This window comes from Leptonotus elevatus, chromosome 5 (genome assembly GCF_054856555.1).
Source record: "Leptonotus elevatus isolate MCC_2025b chromosome 5, RoL_Lele_1.0, whole genome shotgun sequence".
NCBI classification, from domain to species: domain Eukaryota; kingdom Metazoa; phylum Chordata; class Actinopteri; order Syngnathiformes; family Syngnathidae; genus Leptonotus; species Leptonotus elevatus.
In genome coordinates, this window is record NC_141243.1 from 20,975,379 (window position 1) to 20,995,188 (window position 19,810).

Genomic DNA, 19,810 nt, shown 5'->3' on the forward strand with positions numbered 1-19,810 from the left:
ACATTATAGTAAATACGTTTAAAATGTATGGATTGTGCATGTTGTTTTAAAAAATAAATTATTTTTAAGCTAAATGTTTTGGAGCTATTATTATGCAAATGTGGTATCTACCACATATAAATGACATGAACAAATCAAACATAAATTTTTTATTTATTTTTTTATTTGTGTCGGCTTCAGTTGATTGTCCGTAGGTATGAACGTGTGTGTAAATGTGATTCTATTATATAACCTGCGATTGGCTGGCAACCAGCCCAGGATGAACCCACCTTCATGCCCAAGGCAGATGGGGTATATACTACAGAGGACAAGTGGTATACAAAATGGATGGATGGGTGGATAGATGGCTAACTATTAAAAAAAACAGAGTAATTCAACAGGATCCAGTATTTACAGCATTCAGCGAGCTAGCCTGATTAGCAAGATGGCGCAGCGTGGCCTAACCAATGCGGCTCGCGGGACTAATTTCCTTGTGTGCTGTTCACAGGCAGAACAAAATGGTCCGTAAATTTACAAAGCTATTTGTTAAAATGATCAAGCGTGACTAAACCATTGTTAGAAACATGGTAGACAAAGAGATTGAATTAACCACCCACGCTATCAATAATGTCAGTTACACCTTCACGTTAGCTTGCAAGCTTGCTCTAATTACTAAAAAGGATCTTAATCCTCATCTGCCTCACATCCACAGTCTAATGAAACCATAACTGATCTGAAGATGACAAGCAGTCTGGTTTTCTTCTTTAGACGTATTCCCTCACTGCCGTTTAATGCTTAAATTCCAAATTGCCAAAGCCGGTGGTTGAAGTGTCGCTTGCCCATCTAAATGTAACACTGTGGTCCGGCTGTTACTCAGCTTTCTAATTCGGTGATGAGCTGTAAAGTGACCTGTGTGTGTCAGACTGTGTGACTTTGTGAGGGAGAGTGCCATTCCAGGGATTTCCTTACACACATTCCCTTGGGTGAATATTTATACACACACCAAACCCTGGACCTCAACGTCACTGGCTCCTCAAGGCCTTTAAGGGGGGGCTCTGCCTTTCAGACGCACGCTGACATTGTCCCACGTATCATCTTTGGCCTCGAGTAAACTGAGATGCCAGGAATAATTGATGATGATCTCCTGGCAGGGCTGCCAACACTTCCTGCTACCTCCTGCTCAGAAGTTATGGTTCTGATCTCTCCATTTGCACTAATTGACTAGCGCTTCAAATTAGCATCTCTTTTTATGTGGCATGACGTGTTGAAATGAAAAATGAACCTGGTGTTCATTGAGGTAAAAATATATGTATTTTAGGCAGTTTAATTTGATTCAACTCCTTCTGATTCTTAAAGTTAAGATGTACCAAATGACGCCCCTTTTGTTTGCTTTTTAATGCTTCTTGGGACAATACCTTCAGGTTTCAAGATGTCCATGCCTTGCACCATCTCCCACTGATCCACCCATACCCTTTATTGTTTCATTTTGGAGTAGAGACTAACTCTAATCCATGGCCACAGAAGAGGTTTAAAACACTCTGGTTTCATCTAATCTTCCAGCTCAAACCAACCCAAGCCTGAAACACCCCTTTCTCTGTGATTGGAATGGACAAATAAAGGTCTCTCCCAGAACTCTTGTGAAAGGGGTCTGTGTGCTCTGTGGATTAGGGCTATGCGTGTTTTCTCGGTCTCTCTTTCTCAATTAGACTGAAAAGAATGCAAAATGACTCACCTGTTCATAGAGTGTGACTGTTTACCACCACTCTGCTCATTTCAAGAGCTTCTAGTATTAAAGAATGACAGTTGTGCCATGTGCCAAAATGCTCTGAGGAGGCGGTGGTCATTTAATAAGGCAATGAAAAAAAGGTATTAAACTGAAAATGCAAGTCAGACTCATATTAAACCATTTTATGCTTCTATATTCCATCTATCTTCTATCAGGCTCGTGCTTGCAGGTGTAGCCTTTGGGGAGACTATGCCAGCTGGCTTCGGGCAAGAGTTGGGTACACCCTGGACAGGTCACCACTCACCAGCCACTCATTATCATTCACACGTCACACTCACATTCTTTCACACACTTGAATTTTAATATATTAAAAATACCTCTTGGAGATACTTAAATGTTTTTCTTTTTATTTGTATACGTATCTATTTATTTTTTATGTGATTCATGTACATTGGATTGACTGATATCTGTATTTTTCTTCTATGTTCAATAAATGGTCAAAGCAAGACATTTTAATATATTTAATACGAAGCAATCAATCAAACTTTATTTATATAGCGCTTCTCACACTTTGGAATGCAACCCAAAAATGCTTCACATAAAACATATTGTGATTTGTGTGGTTCTCTCCGTGTCTGTCTCTCCCTCTCTCTTGCGCTCTAAAACACGCACGCACGCACACGTGAAAATAAAGAAGAAATGGACAGGACAGGATGAGGGAAGCGCGCCAGAGATTTTTGTACAGGCATCGTAAGGACAGCTCACTTGATGTAAACAAGGGTCCTTCGAAAACCGGCGCATGTTTTGTATCACAGCCTAGCTACGCTAACCGGCTCCTGGGTCCTGACAACTGTCAAAACAGCATTGCCCTCTGCAAATGGTAGTGTACTAAAGTTTCTTTGCTACCGTCATACATTTATTTCATCTGAAGGCTCTGTCTGTGTGTCATGCTGTCTGCGCCTTATTCTTGCACGCTTCATCTGCTAATTCTCTTGTAAGTTTGTTGGGTGTTTCGATGCACAATAATGAGAAGTTTCTCTTTATGACTCACTTTTGAGTTAACATGACTTCTAATCTACTAACATTATGGTTAATAATGGATCTTTAAAAACCGAAAATGAATCTCGCAGCGTCTTTGAAATATGTAGTTCAACTGTCTCATTGAAGTCATTTGCTTACGCACAAACAGGATGCAACATGAGACTGAGAGTGAAAGGGGCGCACAACCAGTGCTCCATCTCCTGAGCTGCGGAGAGGCAGCTCGATCGTAGCCAGGAACGAGCATCCCATATGCACAGTTACAACACAACGGTAGCAGTGAGTAATCAAATTGTTGCTTAGCTGGTCTCTCTCGCCTTCTGCAGAGAATTTAGGGGAAAAGGGGGTAATAAAAGCTAAATACAGAGGCGAACAATATATTGAGTAGTATAATTAATTCAAAAAGAAAAAATATGTGCAATGTGTAAAATATGCAGGAATTTGACTATGGACAATTCCAAGCTCAAAAAGTATCCGCTCATTGAAAAACATTTGACCTTGGATCGTTTTAATTTGCTTTTGTGTTGATTCTTTTTTATTATAAAATGTGATGAAATGTCGATTGAGCACTTTAACAATCTGCCTGCAGAGGCAAAAGAGCGATATGAACAGAAATTGGACATCATTTAATGTTAGATGAATGTCCTTAAACAGCCAAGAGGCAATTGTATTTTAGTACATTATTAAAAATTAAAGAATAAAATCTGCATAATATATACAATTTAGTTCTTAGGTCATCTGAATGTTGTACATTATGCTAATAATGTAAAAAACTGTTGCATAGAAAATTTTAATGTGCGTCATGTAAGCTAAAACATGTCAAAAGACTAGTATATGACACGTTAGCGAGCACGGAATGATAGTTTGGACTCGGCTTAAGTACATTATTTTTTATATTTTATACAAAGAGTTGCACACTTACGTTAATAATTTCAGCAGTGGATGATTAGAGAGATGTTTCGCCTATTTTTATTTAGTTAACCCATAGGTTTGCCCTCCTCTTGCTAAGAACAAAAGGGTAAACACTGATAATGCAAGCTTGCTAACGTTTAAAATATGTAGAAAACGACACAATACATTTTGTCACACTCAAAAATGATGCTTACCACTTGCGAAGTGCTCACAAAACACTGTGGTCTTGGTTAGCCTTCATTTCCAACTTTCTGGTTCCACTCTTTCACTGCTTTTACACATTTTCTCCGACGTTTGGGGTCCATGGGAAAAGCATTGAATGATAATTTAGTTTCCCTTATGTTATGGTTGGAATATCCAACCTCACAACAACTTTTAGGCATGATTTTCTGAGAGCTTTGTATAGTCACAGGCCAAAGCAATACAAAGTATGTATTTGTTTTCACCTTGTAACGGGGGCGTTGCATTGTGGAAATACCAGAAATGCCCAGATATTTGGAATTGTCCATTCAAGTATTGTATTGTTGATGAGCAACTGAGAGGCACTTCAGTGTAAATGTTGAAGTGGGCAGAATTACAAACAACATATACTGTACTGTATACACAGTATACAGTGCTGCTCAAAAGTTTGTGAACCTCTTGAGCAATTTTGACTTTCCATTTGTTTTAATCTGAACCATTACGTTTTATATGAAATAACAGGTGTAGGTTTATCAATTCAATGCATTGTTCTTTAAAACAAACAAACATATTATTACTCAATTGTGTAGTCAAAACTTGATTAAAAATAGTTTTTGGTCAATTCATGTAGGTGCAAAAGTAAGTGAACCCTGAGCTGCATTGCATACAACAAGCAGTCAAGTAGGATCAGGTAGGACAAATTGGTAGCTAAACTAACCACTGAAATGGACCAATGAAATGAGAGGTTTAGCGAAGAAATTGTGCATCACTGACTGAAAGGGTGACAAAACCACATCACTTTAGTCTTACCCAGGCGAACCCATACAAGTCAGTCATGCTGAGAGGAAAATAAATCTCAGGGGAACTTAGGAAGTGGATAGTGACAGCACATCTGTCTGGGGAAAGCTATAGAGTCATCTAAAAAAAAAATCTGCTTCATCATTCCACTGTGAAGCAGATCATCTGCAACTCGAGAACACTAAAAATTACCACAATCCTGCCAAAAAGTGGACGACTTTCTAAAAATATCAGCAAGAACCACAAGATAAATGATAATTCAGGTGAAAGCCAACCTGTTCATCACATCGAGGGATTTGCAGACCTCTTTTGCTGCATCTGGGACACATGTGCATGCTTCAACAATTAGAAGAAAAGTCAAACGACAAGGCTTTCATGGAAGGCTTGCTAGGTAGAAGCCTCTGCTCACAAAAAAGATCAGAGCTGCCCATCTCAACTTTGCCACACTGAAGCTTTTTGGAAGTTCCTTCTGTGGACAGATGAGTCCAAAATTGAACTGTTTGGTCACAAGCAAAACAGTCATGTTTGGTGAAAACTCCACACTGCATACCAGCAAAATAACCTTCACCCTAGAGTGAAACATGGGGGTGAGAATGTTAAATTATTTTAAATTCTTCTAAATGTTTCATCCTCAGGACCTGGACAACTCCACATAATCCAGGGAATCATGAATTCAGAGGAATATTGCGAAATCCTGGATCATAACCCGAAGCCGTTCTTTGTGAAGTTACAGCCTGGTAGAAGATGGATCATGCAACATGACAATAATCCAAAGCATTCCAGCAATACAACCAAGGAATGTCTGAATAACAGCAAGATTCATGTTCTGGATGTGCCCAGTCAAAATCCTGACTTGAATTATTTCAAAATATTGTGGCGGGACCTGAAGCGGGGAGTTTATGCTAGACACCTGTCCAACCTCTCTCAACTGGCTGCATTTTGCAAGGAAGAACCGCAAAAAATCCCCCAAAGTACATGTGAAAGACTGATAAATCACTGAAGAAGGTGTTTGGATGAAGTTCTCATTGCAAAAGGAGGAGCAATGTCCGACTAAGTGAGAGGTTTTGCACCCATGAAATCTAAGTTTTTCTTAAATCAACAACTTTTGTTCAAGAATGAATTACAATATTACTATTCTTTTTGTTCAAGTCCATTATTTTCCATGTCAGCATTGTAGACTTGGGTATGACTAAACATTTAATAAGGTCATTTTAATATTTTATACAAAAAGTCTGATCATGCCTTCAGGGTTCACAAACTTTTGAGCAGCACTCTATATATTGCACCGGGTGGTTGACACTTGACAGATTTTGTTGTCAGTAGTTTAGGAGTCTGATTGCATTGGGTAGAAATTGTTTTTAGGCCTGTTGTTATGGTTGTGAATCTCATATAGTGTCTGCCCTATGGGAATATTTGGAAAAGTGTCTGTTGTGGATGTCACTGCAGTGCAAATGCTCCCTCATTCACTCTCTCTGGCTGCCGCTGGTTTTTGCCTATTGGCTGCTGACCTGAGCACCCCCTTATCCCCGATTTGCTCATCCAATCTCTTTCAGATGCCTTCAAGGTACAGTTCTAACACCAATTCATGAAATACTAACTGAATTCTCACGGTATTTGTTCCCAAATATTACATGAATACATCTGCTGCTGCTTCCGGTGGCGTTCGCAAAATACCTTTTTTAGGTCGGACCAATCAGGCGTTGTTTAGGGCGGGGCATGCCAGCCTGGAAATCCAGTCTCTCTTGCAGCTTTGCCAGAAAGTCAAGTCAACCGCCCGATCAGTCGCATTTCTGAGGCGGGGCAAACATGACGTCAGAAAGGCGACTCGTTGAAGTATTTTCTTTTTCTTTTCTTTTTTTGCGGAGACGGAGTAAAAATCCAACATGGCTCCTAGCCAAAGAGAAACAGTAGCGATGTTGCGGGAAGAAGTTGAAGAGTAACTTTGCTCATGAAGACGACATCACGCAAATAGACAAATTTAATTGGCCGGCCTGTTTTTGGCCGGTGCTGAATCGCTGTTTTTGGACGCCTGGCCAGTTTCACTTTCTTTTTCAAGAATGTGGGTGTGGCTTGCCAGGCTAGGGAGGTACGTACAACTGTGACGAAACCAGAAAGTGCAGATGCCGGGGAAAACAAGCAAACCTAACATAGACAAATGGGCGCTGGAATTTATTCTGTTCTCGCAGAATTACTCACGGTTTCCTTGTTGCATGTTGTACAGCGAGAGGCGCTTCATGTATTTTTATCTGGTAAAGATGTTTTTTTTTCTAAGACGAGACCAAAGACAACATTTTCATCAGTTGCCGTGATTGTTCAAAACAAACATGTACTGGATGCTGCATCGTCCAATCAGCTTGAAGTATTGTACAGCAAGTCCCTCCTTTCCCGAGCGGATCTGCCAAGTGAAGTTCCAGATTGATAATGTGAATAACTCCCTACATACACTAAAGCCTGGTACACACATAAAGACAATCGGGCTGTTTTTGCCCCTTCCAGACCAATGATGTCAAACGCCCGACAATCTTATGTCTTATAATATTGTCTTATAAAATTATCTTTATGTGTGAGCTGTGTTAAGAGTGGATTTGTCCCAATAATTGGATCCAAAACCAGTTGGGGCCGACAATCTTAAATAATGAACATGTTCAATATTTACGACAAAAATCTTGGGGAAGCCGAGGTTCTCCTGAGTCCCGAGCTGACTCCACAGACTGTGACGTGAACGGAATGTAGCCAAACAAAGAAGCTCTCTGACAAACGAGCACCCGAACATAAAACAAATTAATATCACCTACCTGAAGTTCATCCATCCATTTTATGAATACCAAGTGGTTACAACACAGACCAGGCACCTTTTGCCGTGAATTGCGTGATGACTACAAGTAGCACTTCTGCTCAGTAACCTGTGGGTTCCCGTGTGGGCTGGAGGTTTTACCCCGCAAGCGCATGGTCACGGGATCTAGCCCCGCTTTCTCCGTTTATTGTCTTTTCTTACTACAGCATATATGCCTACCCAGTGGCATTTTTGTATAAACGCGGGTTCCCCAGGCGCCAGAATTTTTTTTCCAAAGCTATTATTTCCTTGCAGACATTAACACGTCATACTGCTCCCCTGTCCTGTCCCCTTCGGAAACATTCGGCAATCATCGGCGCATGCCCGCAAGTGCCTGGTCGTTTTCGTGTTTGTGAAGTCACGTGTGATCAAGCGAGAGCTTTCCCTCAGAGGACTGGATTCTTGACCAGTGGCGGAAGGACAATCTTTATGTGTGGGGAGCTGTGATGAGATTATCTGAGCACCCCACACACAATACGGCCAAAACTGTTCAATGCCTGATTTTTTATCTTTATGTGTGGGGTCTGACAAAGATAAAAAAATCTTTTAAGATTTGAAAAATCCTTGTGTGTACCAGGCTTTAGGTCAATCCTTCTCATATATATATATATATATATATATATATATATATATATATATATATATATATATATATATATATATATATATATATATATATATATATATATATATATGACTTCACTGTAGGCTTCCATTTCTATTACTTTTTTTTAGGGATGCACGATAATTCTATTTTCAACTGATACCGATAAACCAATAATTTAGAAAGTGCTGACATCGATAACTGATAAGTAAGGCGATAATTGTTTGCAAAATGTACTTGAATATAGATATACTTTCAAATCCTACTATAAGTCTAACGTGTACAAATACATTGAAACATTGTGTAAAGCACCATGAAGCTGAATTTTATTTATATCTCTGCTTCAAAGACAACCAGTAAATCATTTTGAGTTGGCCAAAACAAAACAATCACGTTTTAAAAATGCAACAAAAAACTGTGATGGTAACATTTTGGGGAGTGTTGTGGGATTTTCAGTAGTTAGGTGAAATAAATACAACATCCTGGAAAACAATGGTCTTTTGGGTGTCTTTATATTTGAAGCTTCAAATATATGCAAGTCTTACTAAGCAGTCTACAAGAAGTGATCTGTGAGAGTGTGCGCAGTAAATTATCATGGGAAGATTTTTATGCAGCCTGGTTAGGTGTTGGGAGGAGAAAGGGGGGGCGGGGGGGTCAGCTAGACAGGAAAGCAAGCAGTCCGTTCCGAGCAGGCTTATCAGTCAAGGTCAATTCGATATTGCTTCATGTATAAGAAGTGAAAAGCTCATTGTTAAAGAAAAAAAGGTGTCCACAATACAGTATAAACTTATAGTTAATTCGTGTTAAATAGTTATTTTCCATAACAGGAAAGCCCACACTGGCGACTGCCATGTCGCCATAATGCATCTTCTGTGAACACGAGGTCACGTGCATTATGACGTCACAAATATACGACACTACCATAGGAGAGGGAAGGGGCAATCATTTCTTTATTATCTGGATTATCTGTATGACGTTAAATTGTCAATTTGATATTATCGGGCATCCCTATTTATTTTTTAATTTTTTATAATGAACACAAGGCTCTAGATTTGGGCACCTAGATACCCAAATTTCATTGGTATGTCAAAAAAAAAAAAAAACTTGCACCAGTGCGACCAGCCTTTCGAGGGGTGATGGAGGAGGTCTTTGTGACTCACATTAGGTACATCTTCATATCAATGCCAAGATGATATCATCTTGGTGATTTACTATCTCAGATGCTGCAATGTCTCTCCTGTTGTGTGTTAGATCAAGATGTATTACATGGTGAGCTAAAAGAACCTTTGATATCCTTGAGAGACCATTTTAGCAGTTACCACATCTTGTGCTCATGTGTATGCAATCACATGATTGGCAACTAATAAACAAATATTGCAAATACACCAATATAATTTTGTAAATCAAATAATCGACTATTTGGATCAACCTGCATAGCACAAATTGTTTGTTTGTTTTTACACCCACATCTCTGCCGATCTACACGCCATCACACTGAAATAAGTGTTGATGTGTGTCTATTGACCCTCTTGTGTTCCTCTAGCCCGTAGTGTCCAGGTAAATGACTTTATGGAGGAAATGGGTGATAATGCAAACAGATAAGCACTCTGGTACCTGTTGGCCACAGACAGGACCTGCTAAATCAGGAGCCTATGACACGGTGCTCCATCAATGCTTGCCTCAATGACACCCACAAGGCATTGAGGCCTTATCTGCTATGGCCCCTGCTTAGCATTCACGCTATTCACGCAAACAATGCCACCTCTTCCCGTTCAGTGGATCTGTGACTGACAGTGGGTGTTGGTGCACTTGTGTCTGACTTCAGCATCTATCTGACACAAGGCTGTTTATCCAGTCCAGATCTCCCCACCAAGACACAATAATGGGTGTGTGGCTTCCTAACCACTTCCCATGTTGTTTGTCTAACTGGACTTTAATAATGGACCTGCCTCTCCTTTCTGCAAGTTGGTTTCCTCTTCCGAACTATCTATGGTGGGAGGCCAGGGCAGAAAAGCTGTCCAACTACAGAACAACCAGAAGTGCTCCCTGGTCGAGACGTCTGAACTTACTTGCATGAAAAAACAGACAATTTCATTAAATCAATTGAAATCAAACTTTTTATATGCCTGTAAACATCATAATCTGACAGAGTTGAATTTTTTAATAGTTGGATTAGCAAACACCTTGACTCTTCGATTATGGACCACATTCATCTCACATGTACCACTGAGCTGAGGCTCATTTACAAGTTGGTAGCAATGGATCATTTACGTGATATTAGGTTGAGATGTTCCGATCACAGTTTTATGCTGCCGTTTTTTTAAATTTTACAGCTGCTCACATTGGGCACCTTGTATTATTAGGTGCAATGTCAATGAACAGGTCTATTTTAAAACATTTTTATACATAAGCTGCATCGGGTTATAAGATGCATTATCTCTGTGAAGCTTTGTATGTTAAATAGTTTATTCTAATTATTTTGTGTGTTTATTTGTTAGAATAATATTCTAGGTTCAGACCGGACACTGTGCAACAACACAGGGTTGCTTTGAGCGGTGGAGCGGATCCTCCGACGAAACAAAAAGTCAATCTGGTGACTGGTGGTTGTGTTATTATATTGGCTAATGCTAAATTCTATCTTGTTCTACACTTCCTCAGCTGTAAGAACGTCAACGTAATAGGAAGGAATTTGAATTAAAGGATTACTCAACAGGAAGTTCGACTCTTGCTCCACCTCTTACTAAGATTTGAAATCGGCGCTCAAAGGGGGTGTTGCCTGGAGGACCGTTGGGTTGCGAATGAGGAGAGGGTTGGGTGTGGTCTGGCTGTGATTGACAACAGCAACTCACTAAGAAGCTTTTTAAGGAGGCATGTACGAGAATGAGCCGTTGGGTGGCCGGGGCGACTACGTCATGCGGAACAGGTGACGTAGTACGTATCGTCTCATGTAATGAGAGGACAAACAGCCAAATTGTGTTTATCTCAGTGTTTAACCCTATGATGGCACCAAACACACGGTTTTTGCCCCCAAATCAAGCTTTAAACAAACATGTATTGCAATTTTTAAATAATGACCAGGACATGTAGACTGCATTTGTAGACACCAGTTTATACAGTTAATCAGCAAAAAAAAATTGGTTAAGTGTTGAGTTATGCTTTAAAGACGATGAACTGAAAATCCATCCATACATAAGGCGAACCACATTTTACAAGGCAGTGAAGGCACACTATCGATTTTTGAGAAAATTAAAGGATTTTAAGTGCACCTTATGGTCCGAAAAATACGGTATTCATTATGTAGCTCAGATCTATTTGATTGAACTGATATCAGAGCAGAGGATCTAGGAATCCAATGCCTCCATAATAGTGCCTGTGAAGCAGGGCCATAATGAAGCTTCTCTATTAAGATGAGCCCCTGTGATCAACATGGCCCTCCTGCCTGCAGTTATTTATGAATGGCAGATTTTGACAAGGTAGTAGTTCAGGTGGGGAGCTGCTGATTTTGGCGATACCAGCACAAACGAGAGTCAAACAAGGAATGTGGACAGAACTCCCCCGTCAGTTCTACCTCCAAAACTAAAAAACTTGAGTGCCTGGCATCATAACGCTGCCTCCCTATGTGGTAAGGAGAAGAAAGGGTGGGGCAGGCGCACAGATAGTGGCAATGTTTGATCTGAAGGTCGCCAGCCCCTTGCTGGCGTTGAGAGATTCTTGGCAGATGAGGCAGGCTCTTATTTAATAACATGAAGGGGAAGCGGACCTTTTTCTCATAATTAGGCCTAATTACACAGTAGGTGTGGACAGACAGCCCAAGAAGAGACAAACTGCCTTTATCCACAGTCTTAGACTCAGATTACCCAGAGCTGTCTTATCTGTTACAGGCAGCAGAAGCTTCAACCCTCCTGGACTGTCTTTTGCCCCTTTCTGACATGTTAATATGTGGACTTCTTTAATGAGATAAGCAGACAAGCCTATATTACTTAGATATGTATTTTATTTGTAAATTACTATTGCGCTGTGACATGATGGATATCAATTAAGTAATTACTCGGCCTCTGCTAACAGGTAGAGCTGTAAAGTTCACTTTGAAGTTTGTGTTAATTAAATTTGGATCTGGCATTATTTATCTGGGGCCTTTAAAATAGAGCTGCTACCTTTTTGTTTACATATGTGTAGGTCCTACCAGAGCTGTTTGTATTTGGGTTTGTGGGTGACTGGAGCTGGCACCACAACAGGGTCATTGTTCAGCGATACTCAGCGAATGGAAATGCTGACGCCTGGTTAAACAGAAGAAGCAGTCCTCCAGGAAGTCATGGCAGGGGAAAGTGGCCATTGTACTCATCTTATGAACATAGTTTGGTTTGGCAGCTCACGGCCCCTGCACAGTGACACCTCCATCACTTTGCCCTGCTGTTGTTTATGTGAAAGGGAGCAGGGAATTGCCAGCGGAAAGTTGAGCCCCCCCTATGTTTTAAGACAGTAAAAACAAGCTACTCTGCCCTCCATGAGTCACAGCTACACATGGTCCTTCTGAAAGGAGGACAATGAGTAAAGCCTAATCCACCTGTTATCAGGGTGAGTCTGCCCCTGCCCCTGTCACACTCGTACAGACACAAGACTCTGGCCCGGAATGCAGATTTAACCACCCATTAGCTTAAGCGATAGATCCTCACAAAAACACTGTTGTTGGTTTTTGCCATTTTCTTCATACCACACTGAAACAAGTTTGTACAGTTAGACCGAAACGTTTCCTGTCAGGTTTGCTCAGATTATATCAATGCCATCTACAAATTTGTCTACATTTGGAAGGGGCAGTTACTGTGCAATTTATAATGGTGATACTAATGGACAATCAAGGGGAATAAGCAAAAGATTGATGAGGCCCATGGAATATGTGGAAATGTCATGCTTTCACATCAGATGTCAAAATTGAATTCAACAAGGATAACTGGATACGGCTAACAAGTCTAATGTATGAAGCTATCATTTCTCATATTCGTGATGTTTTATTTTTGCGCAAAGGCGATTTGCCTCGGTCTACAGTGGAGTGTACACTATATTGGGAAATAAATTGAAAGTGAATTATTTCTGAGGTCCACAAATGGTTCAGATGTGTCTGACCTCAGCCCTTAAGTAGCAAACAGAACTCGGCCAGTAGCCTCCAGCAAGAACAGTTCACGCCTGGATAAAGTGCTTGAGTCCAGAAAAAAAAGCCGTTCAAGAGCTTGACTATTCGATAACTGATTCATGATCTCCATGTGACTGTACGCTGCCGTTATCATTTTTTTATGTCACCGTCCGATTACAGATATATTTAAAAAGTTATCAGTGTCGGTTTGGAGGAGCATGAAGTTATTGGTATCGGTGGGAAATAAACAGTTATCGTGCATCCCTAGGCATTTCTAAATCATAGGTGCAGAATTTCCCTGTTTTTGTTTTGGGTGGTCCCCTAGGGTGTGGTTATATGGGGCTTGTTGTTGTTGACAGGTGTGACTGGTGAATGACTGTGTTGCATAACAACCGGTCATTCACTGTCTTAGTGGCAATCGACTTGTTTGTGGGCACTTAAAGAGGGACAATCATTTGAGGAGAGATGTTGGTATGTTTTTGTAAGTAGAAAGCCGGTGATGGCACAAACCTCTTCCTTTGTTTAGGCCCTTTTTCATTTAAAACACTGTACAGTAAGTAGCTTCCTTCACTCCTCTCTCAAACCATTGGTCCTGTCCAGGATTTTAACATTGTTGTATGGTGGAAACACACCCACCAGATACATACTGTCAACATGACAACTCTACATCTGAAATGTTGATAATTTTTCATTGAAGTTTGTTTATGTTCACATATTTCTGTCCATTCACAAAAATATTAAAAAATAAAATATTGTTTATTGTGTGAATTATTTAGATTTGATTAATTAATAATTAATTCCAAAGCCTGTAATTAATAAGATTATTTTTACTGTAGTCCGACCTAGGGCTGGGCGATATGGCCCAAAAAATACAATTGTGCTTGTGCTCAAATGCCACAATTAAGTAGTTGATTTGGTAGTTATCATAAACACGTCTTGTAAACCACCCAGCCAGCATTCTGCCACTTGTGCAAAATTATAACTCACTAAAATGTTTGCTTATACCCAGTAACATAATTTAAGAACAACAGCTTTTAATAATCCAGAAGAAAACAAGAGTGCGTTTATGTGCACCTCGATTTCACGATTTAGCTACATTTCAACGATTCAATGTTTAAAATCAAATTAATTCGATTTATTGCCCAACCCTAGTCCCACCACTATTAAATGTATCACTGTCGTGTTAGCCATTTTTAAGTAAATTTCGTAAGTTCTTGTGCTTATAATTTGAAAATTCTCTTTGTTGTTAACTTTTTCCAATTGTGCACTAGTACACAAGGTTGTTCATTTGATATTTTTCTTGTTCAAAATAACACTATTGTGATGATTTCGGTGTGTGCGCTTTTAGGCTCCAAATCCCATTTCTAATAAGAATGAAATGTGAACGCACATAACATTCCTTTCCACTTCTCACATGACAAGGTCACAGTTCGTAGATGCACTGACGGCACATATTTGGACGTCAAACAGCGACAGTGTCCATATATGTTGCTTGTGTATTAAGAATGTAACATTAAAGATGTATCTGTTGCATTTTAATATGATATTTTCAGATTTGATCGACAAGGAGTTAGAGTGAAGGTTAGCACTCTTACCAAATTATTGAAAGGTGCTAATGTGATAGCACTAAAGTGTATAGTTTTCTGGCAGATTACCTGCGGTCGGATGGGTTTCCTCAGCTGCCCAACTGACAGACGACATAAAAGCCTCAGCTCTTATATGTGCCTCTAAGAGTGAGAAGCCAGAATCTGTTTACTGTAATTAAGCTGTCCCAAGTTGTGATTTATGACATATTGAGTAAAAGAGGTGTTATCCTATAAACTGGAAGGAGGAAGTCGACAAGAACGAGAGCCTCTGCAGCATATAGCTGCAGGGTTTGTAGCCACTAAAACTAGGGAAAATACAGACAGTACATGAAACCGTCTGGTGTGACGAAGTGTTGTAGCAGTCTCTCCTTAAAATGCAAGTGAGTGAGCTGTTTCCACCAAGTTGTACAGGTTGCTTCAGTTTGGTATCACTGTTCTGAAGGGCATCGGCACAACTGATTCATGCATACAGTATGAATCAGTTATGCTGGTTATTTGGCACATCTCTGTTTGGATGCCAGTTTCACTGGTACAGTAGCTCACGGGTGGGGCTTGATAGGCAGCAGTCAGCAGAAATTAGCAAAGTTGTTAGTTGAGAAATGAGAATGAGATGGAATGGAAAGAAATATAGATGCTCCACGCGTGTTTCTCCGTCTGAATTTAGAATATGCGAACTATTCAAAACGTTGGGCCTAATTTACTGAGATCCCAAATAACTAAATTGCGTGGAAGACAAAGTTGCAGAAAAGAAATCTATTGCTCCAATAATTTTCAGAACACCAGCATACAATGAACAATCCGTTTTGTTTGATTTAACTCACCCCAAATGTGTGTGCATTGTACGCACTTGCCCGTCCTGCGTAACCTTGTACTTAAAACTGTTCTGGGAGAGGCCAACACCAAGTGTTACAACTTACAGTGCGCTGAAATGACCCAGACACAAGACAATGCTGGGTTGAAAAGAGTTTTGACATTGGCATGACTCCTTCATGTGACTGTCTCTCATCAGCACTTAGAATTTAGATCATTGACAAGCGCCATTATTTCATTGCTGACTAGGTGAAATTTTGTCTTGCCATGTTGGCACTCCTGTATGGATTAAGCATATCGATTTGCTCCTGCCTTAGTATTTAAAGATACAAAATGACCAGTTAACTAATTCAATTCAGATTTGATAAATCCCATTGGCATTGCACATGCTACTTCTCCAAGCACATGCAAAATTGAACCCAAATTCTGTGCATTTTGCAGGTGCAATTCTAGTGCCTGGTTAGTAGATCAGCTTCTACTTCTATCCGTTTGTGTGAGCCATCAAGTCTGTGCCCATTTTTGCACCACCGAACCATAAGTCCATTTGTCCCATTGTATTTCTGTTTAAACTACTAATATTACCAGTAGTCTATATTTTATATATATATATATATATATATATATATATATATATATATATATTAATACATGACATTTAGTTTTTCTCTTTTTCTGTTTTAGTGAGTACCAGGATATAGCTTTGTTGTGACTTCATGACCTGTGGTGATGTCTCGGCCAGCTCCCTCACCAATCTACACCCTGAGGGGGGCCAGTGGAGCCTTCAACACCCTCCACTTCAGTTGCCATGGAGGGGACACTCCCCTGCTCTTCTCTGGGTAACATATCCAACTCTTTTCATCCCCAGCAAAATGGGGGGTGTACAAGATAGCATTTAGTTTTTACTACCAGTAGTTGTGTTTGACTTAGCTTCAGTAACAAGCTACTATGGTATATCCAGGAAATGAATTGCTTTTTGAAGTTATAACAGAAAACCAAAACCAAGCTATGATATTTAACATAGTATTTTTTGTATGCAGCCCTGTTGCTGTCAAATTCTGCCATTACACACTATAATAATAGATCTGGAATAAAACTATTAAATGTTATTGAAAAGTAGACTTTCATTCTCGGTTTTAATTTGAGGTTTCATAAAAATATAGTGTAATCATGTAATGACACGAGGCACAAGGTCATTGTTGAACAATGGAGTTCATTCCGGTCACACAAACATGTGAGAACAGGGTTCAACGAGAAAATAAAGTATTACAGATTTATTAAATAAAACAGATATATGTGTGTCACCAAGAGAATATGGCACATGGCTTATCATGTAGCATAAGTGTTGAAGTGCAGATAATCACATAAGATGAAATAAACCCTTCGAAAGGGGTGTTAAATCGGTTTCATCATTCTTTTACATGTTCTTGTCTAAACGTTTTTTTTTTGCTTTTCGTTCTTGAACTCAGCCACAGAGCTCCCCTTTGCTGTGGTTTTTGGCATCAGGTATTGTAGTATGTTACTTAATTAGTTTGTGTGGAAACACTTGGTCAGCAATTATTAGTTAGATCCCTAATATAAGTGTGGAAGATAACTGGAAATGTATGAGCCAGATACAAACCCAATTCCCAAAAAGTTGAGACACTATACAAATTGTGAATAAAAACTGAATGCAATTGTGTGGAAGTGCCAAATTTCATTTTGTTCAGAATAGAACATAGATAACAGGTCAAAGGTTAAACTGAGAAATTTTAAGGGAAAAATATGTTGATTGTACATTTCATGGTGCTGGAAAAGTCAATTGCACTTACAAAAAACAGCTGGAAGACCAGTTATCACTAATGAGGTCCATTGGCAACTTGATTGGAGTATAAAAAGAGCTTGTCGGAGTGGCAGTGTCTCTCAGAAGCGAAGATGGGTAGAGAATCACAAGTTCCTCCAATGTTGCGCAGAAAGATATGGAGTGGAGACATATCAGAAAGGTTGAAGTAATCATCATCTACAGTGCATAACATCATCCAAAGATTCAGAGAATCTGCAACAATCTCTGTGTGTAAGGGTCAAGGCCGAAAAATCCTACTTGATGCCCATGATCTTCGGGCCCTTAAACGGCACTGCACCGCAAACAGGAATGCTTACTGTAAGGGAAATCACAGAAAGGGCTCAGCAATACTTCCAGAAAACATTGTGGGTGAACACAATCCACCGTGCCAGCCGCCGTTGCCAGATGAAACTCGACGGTACAAAGAAGAAGCAGACCAAGAAGCTTAGGCGTTTCTCTGGGCCAGGGCTCATTTAAAATGGAGTGTGGCAAAGTAGAAACCTGTTTTGTGGTCAGACGAATCACGATTCCAAGTTCTTTGTGGAAAACTGGGGCGCTATATCATACTGACTAAAGAGGACAAGGACAACCCAAGTTGTTATCAGCACTCACTTTATAAGCCTGCATCTGTGATGGTATAGGCTTGCATGAGTGCGTGTGGCATGGGCAGCTTCCACATCTGGAAAGGCATCGTCAATACACAAAGGTATATTCAGATTGGAGAACAACATATGCTCCCATCCGGGCATCATCACTTTCAAAGAAGATCTTGCATTTCTCAACACGATAATGCCAGACCACATGCAGCACCAATTACAACATCATGGCTGCGTAGGAAAAGGATCCGGGTATTGAAATGGCCAGACTGCAGTCCACTTCTTTCACTTCAAGAGCATATTTGGCACATCATAAAGGGGAAGGTGCAACAAAGAAAGCCCAAGACAGTTGAACAGTTAGAGAGAGGCGTGTTAGACAAGAATGGGACAGCATTCCTATTTCTAAACTTGAGAAACTTGTCTCCTGGATCCCCAGACGTTTGCAGACTGTTGTAAGAAGGAGAGGGGATGCCTCACAGTGGTGAAAATGGCCTTGTCCCAACTTTTTGGAGATTTGTTGACACCATGGAATTTAAAATCAACATAGTTTTCCCATTAAATTATACTATTTTCTCAGTTTAAACTTTTGACTTGTTCTCTATGTTCTACTCTGAAAAAAATACTAAAATTTGGCACTTCCACATAATTGCATTCAGTTCTTATTCACAATTTGTATAGTGTCCCAACTTTTTTGGAATTGGGTTTGTACGTTTAGTATTTATTTATTGAATTATTAATTTTTGCAGGTCTGGGAAGGGTGCTATCCATATGTGGAATCTGAACAACAGGAGGGCGGAGAGAATTATAGAAGGTCATTCTGGGAGTTCCGTCATCTGGGTCAATACACTTTCCTCTGCAGATACACTCATTAGGTCAGTATGCTGTTGTTGGTTATATGGTCCTGGTTCCCTTCCTTTAATTGTTGAAACATCTGCCTCTCTTGCTTTTCACCTGATGGATTAGTCAAGGACGGGACATGAGGATCTGTCTTTGGAATCTGTGTCAAGGTGGCAGTGAGCTGGTGGACTCTCTGGGTACGGGAAGTGTTGGATTCTGTCAGTGCTCTTTGCTGGAGATGGGACAGAGGACCTGCCTGCTCGCCTTTGCAGGACAACAAACTGAGGAGGTTAGACCTCATGGTATTGAAGACCATGATCATCTCATAACTTATAGGTTAGGTTGAGTGATTGCTCTCACCCGTTGTATGCTGGGACTGCCCTAACCTCTTCAGTTGTCGGGATCAACACACTATCTCTTCTTGCCTTTGTGCGTTGGTGCTTGGGGGAAGTAACATTAGAAATGTTGTGTTCTGTAAAGGCAACTTAAAAAAGTATCATCAGTAGTGTCTTTGTCTAATTCCCTTTTATTGTTCTCCTATGTATCACGCATGTGTTAAGACCCCTAAATGCTGATGGTTTAAATTGAATCAATTGGGCTCATCAGTGCTTGTATGACAATCCAACGCAAATAGTGTCATTTGCAAAAAGGCACACTTTGGACAACAATAGCTAACAGACACTTGTTTTGGCTCTGGCTTCCAACTTCCAGTTTAGTGAATGGATTCAATGTATATATATTCCTCCTTTCAAAAGTATTGGAACATTGAAGCCAATTCCTTTATTTTTGCTTTAGAACTTCACAAGATGAGTCTGAAAAGAGCAATCAACATTCCAGCTTTTATGTACAAGCCACATCATATACACAACTTAGAAGATAATAATATTTGTAATTCAGTTAAAAATGTGTCCAGAGGCAATGGAACAGTTACTTAAATATACTAATGTAAATAAGACTTAAACAA

General features: G+C 39.9%; 1 protein-coding gene across 4 annotated transcripts in view; it reads left to right on the forward strand.

Moving 5' to 3' along the window:
- The first annotated feature begins 2,484 nt into the window (after positions 1–2,484).
- The window catches only part of gnb1l (guanine nucleotide binding protein (G protein), beta polypeptide 1-like), a 39,931-nt gene continuing 22,605 nt past the window's right edge, over positions 2,485–19,810 (forward strand). Inside the window, exons 1-5 of one of the 4 annotated variants that reach the window (XM_086076823.1) lie at positions 2,485–2,585; positions 2,895–3,022; positions 16,276–16,430; positions 18,756–18,881; positions 18,973–19,135. In XM_086076823.1, the coding sequence (XP_085932949.1) occupies positions 16,321–16,430; positions 18,756–18,881; positions 18,973–19,135 (399 nt within the window). In that variant the 5' untranslated portion in view covers positions 2,485–2,585; positions 2,895–3,022; positions 16,276–16,320. Of the gene's footprint in view, positions 2,586–2,656; positions 2,700–2,894; positions 3,023–16,275; positions 16,431–18,755; positions 18,882–18,972; positions 19,136–19,810 lie in introns of those variants that run through there. The other 3 variants (XM_086076824.1, XM_086076825.1, XM_086076826.1) reach the window with 3 other exon arrangements.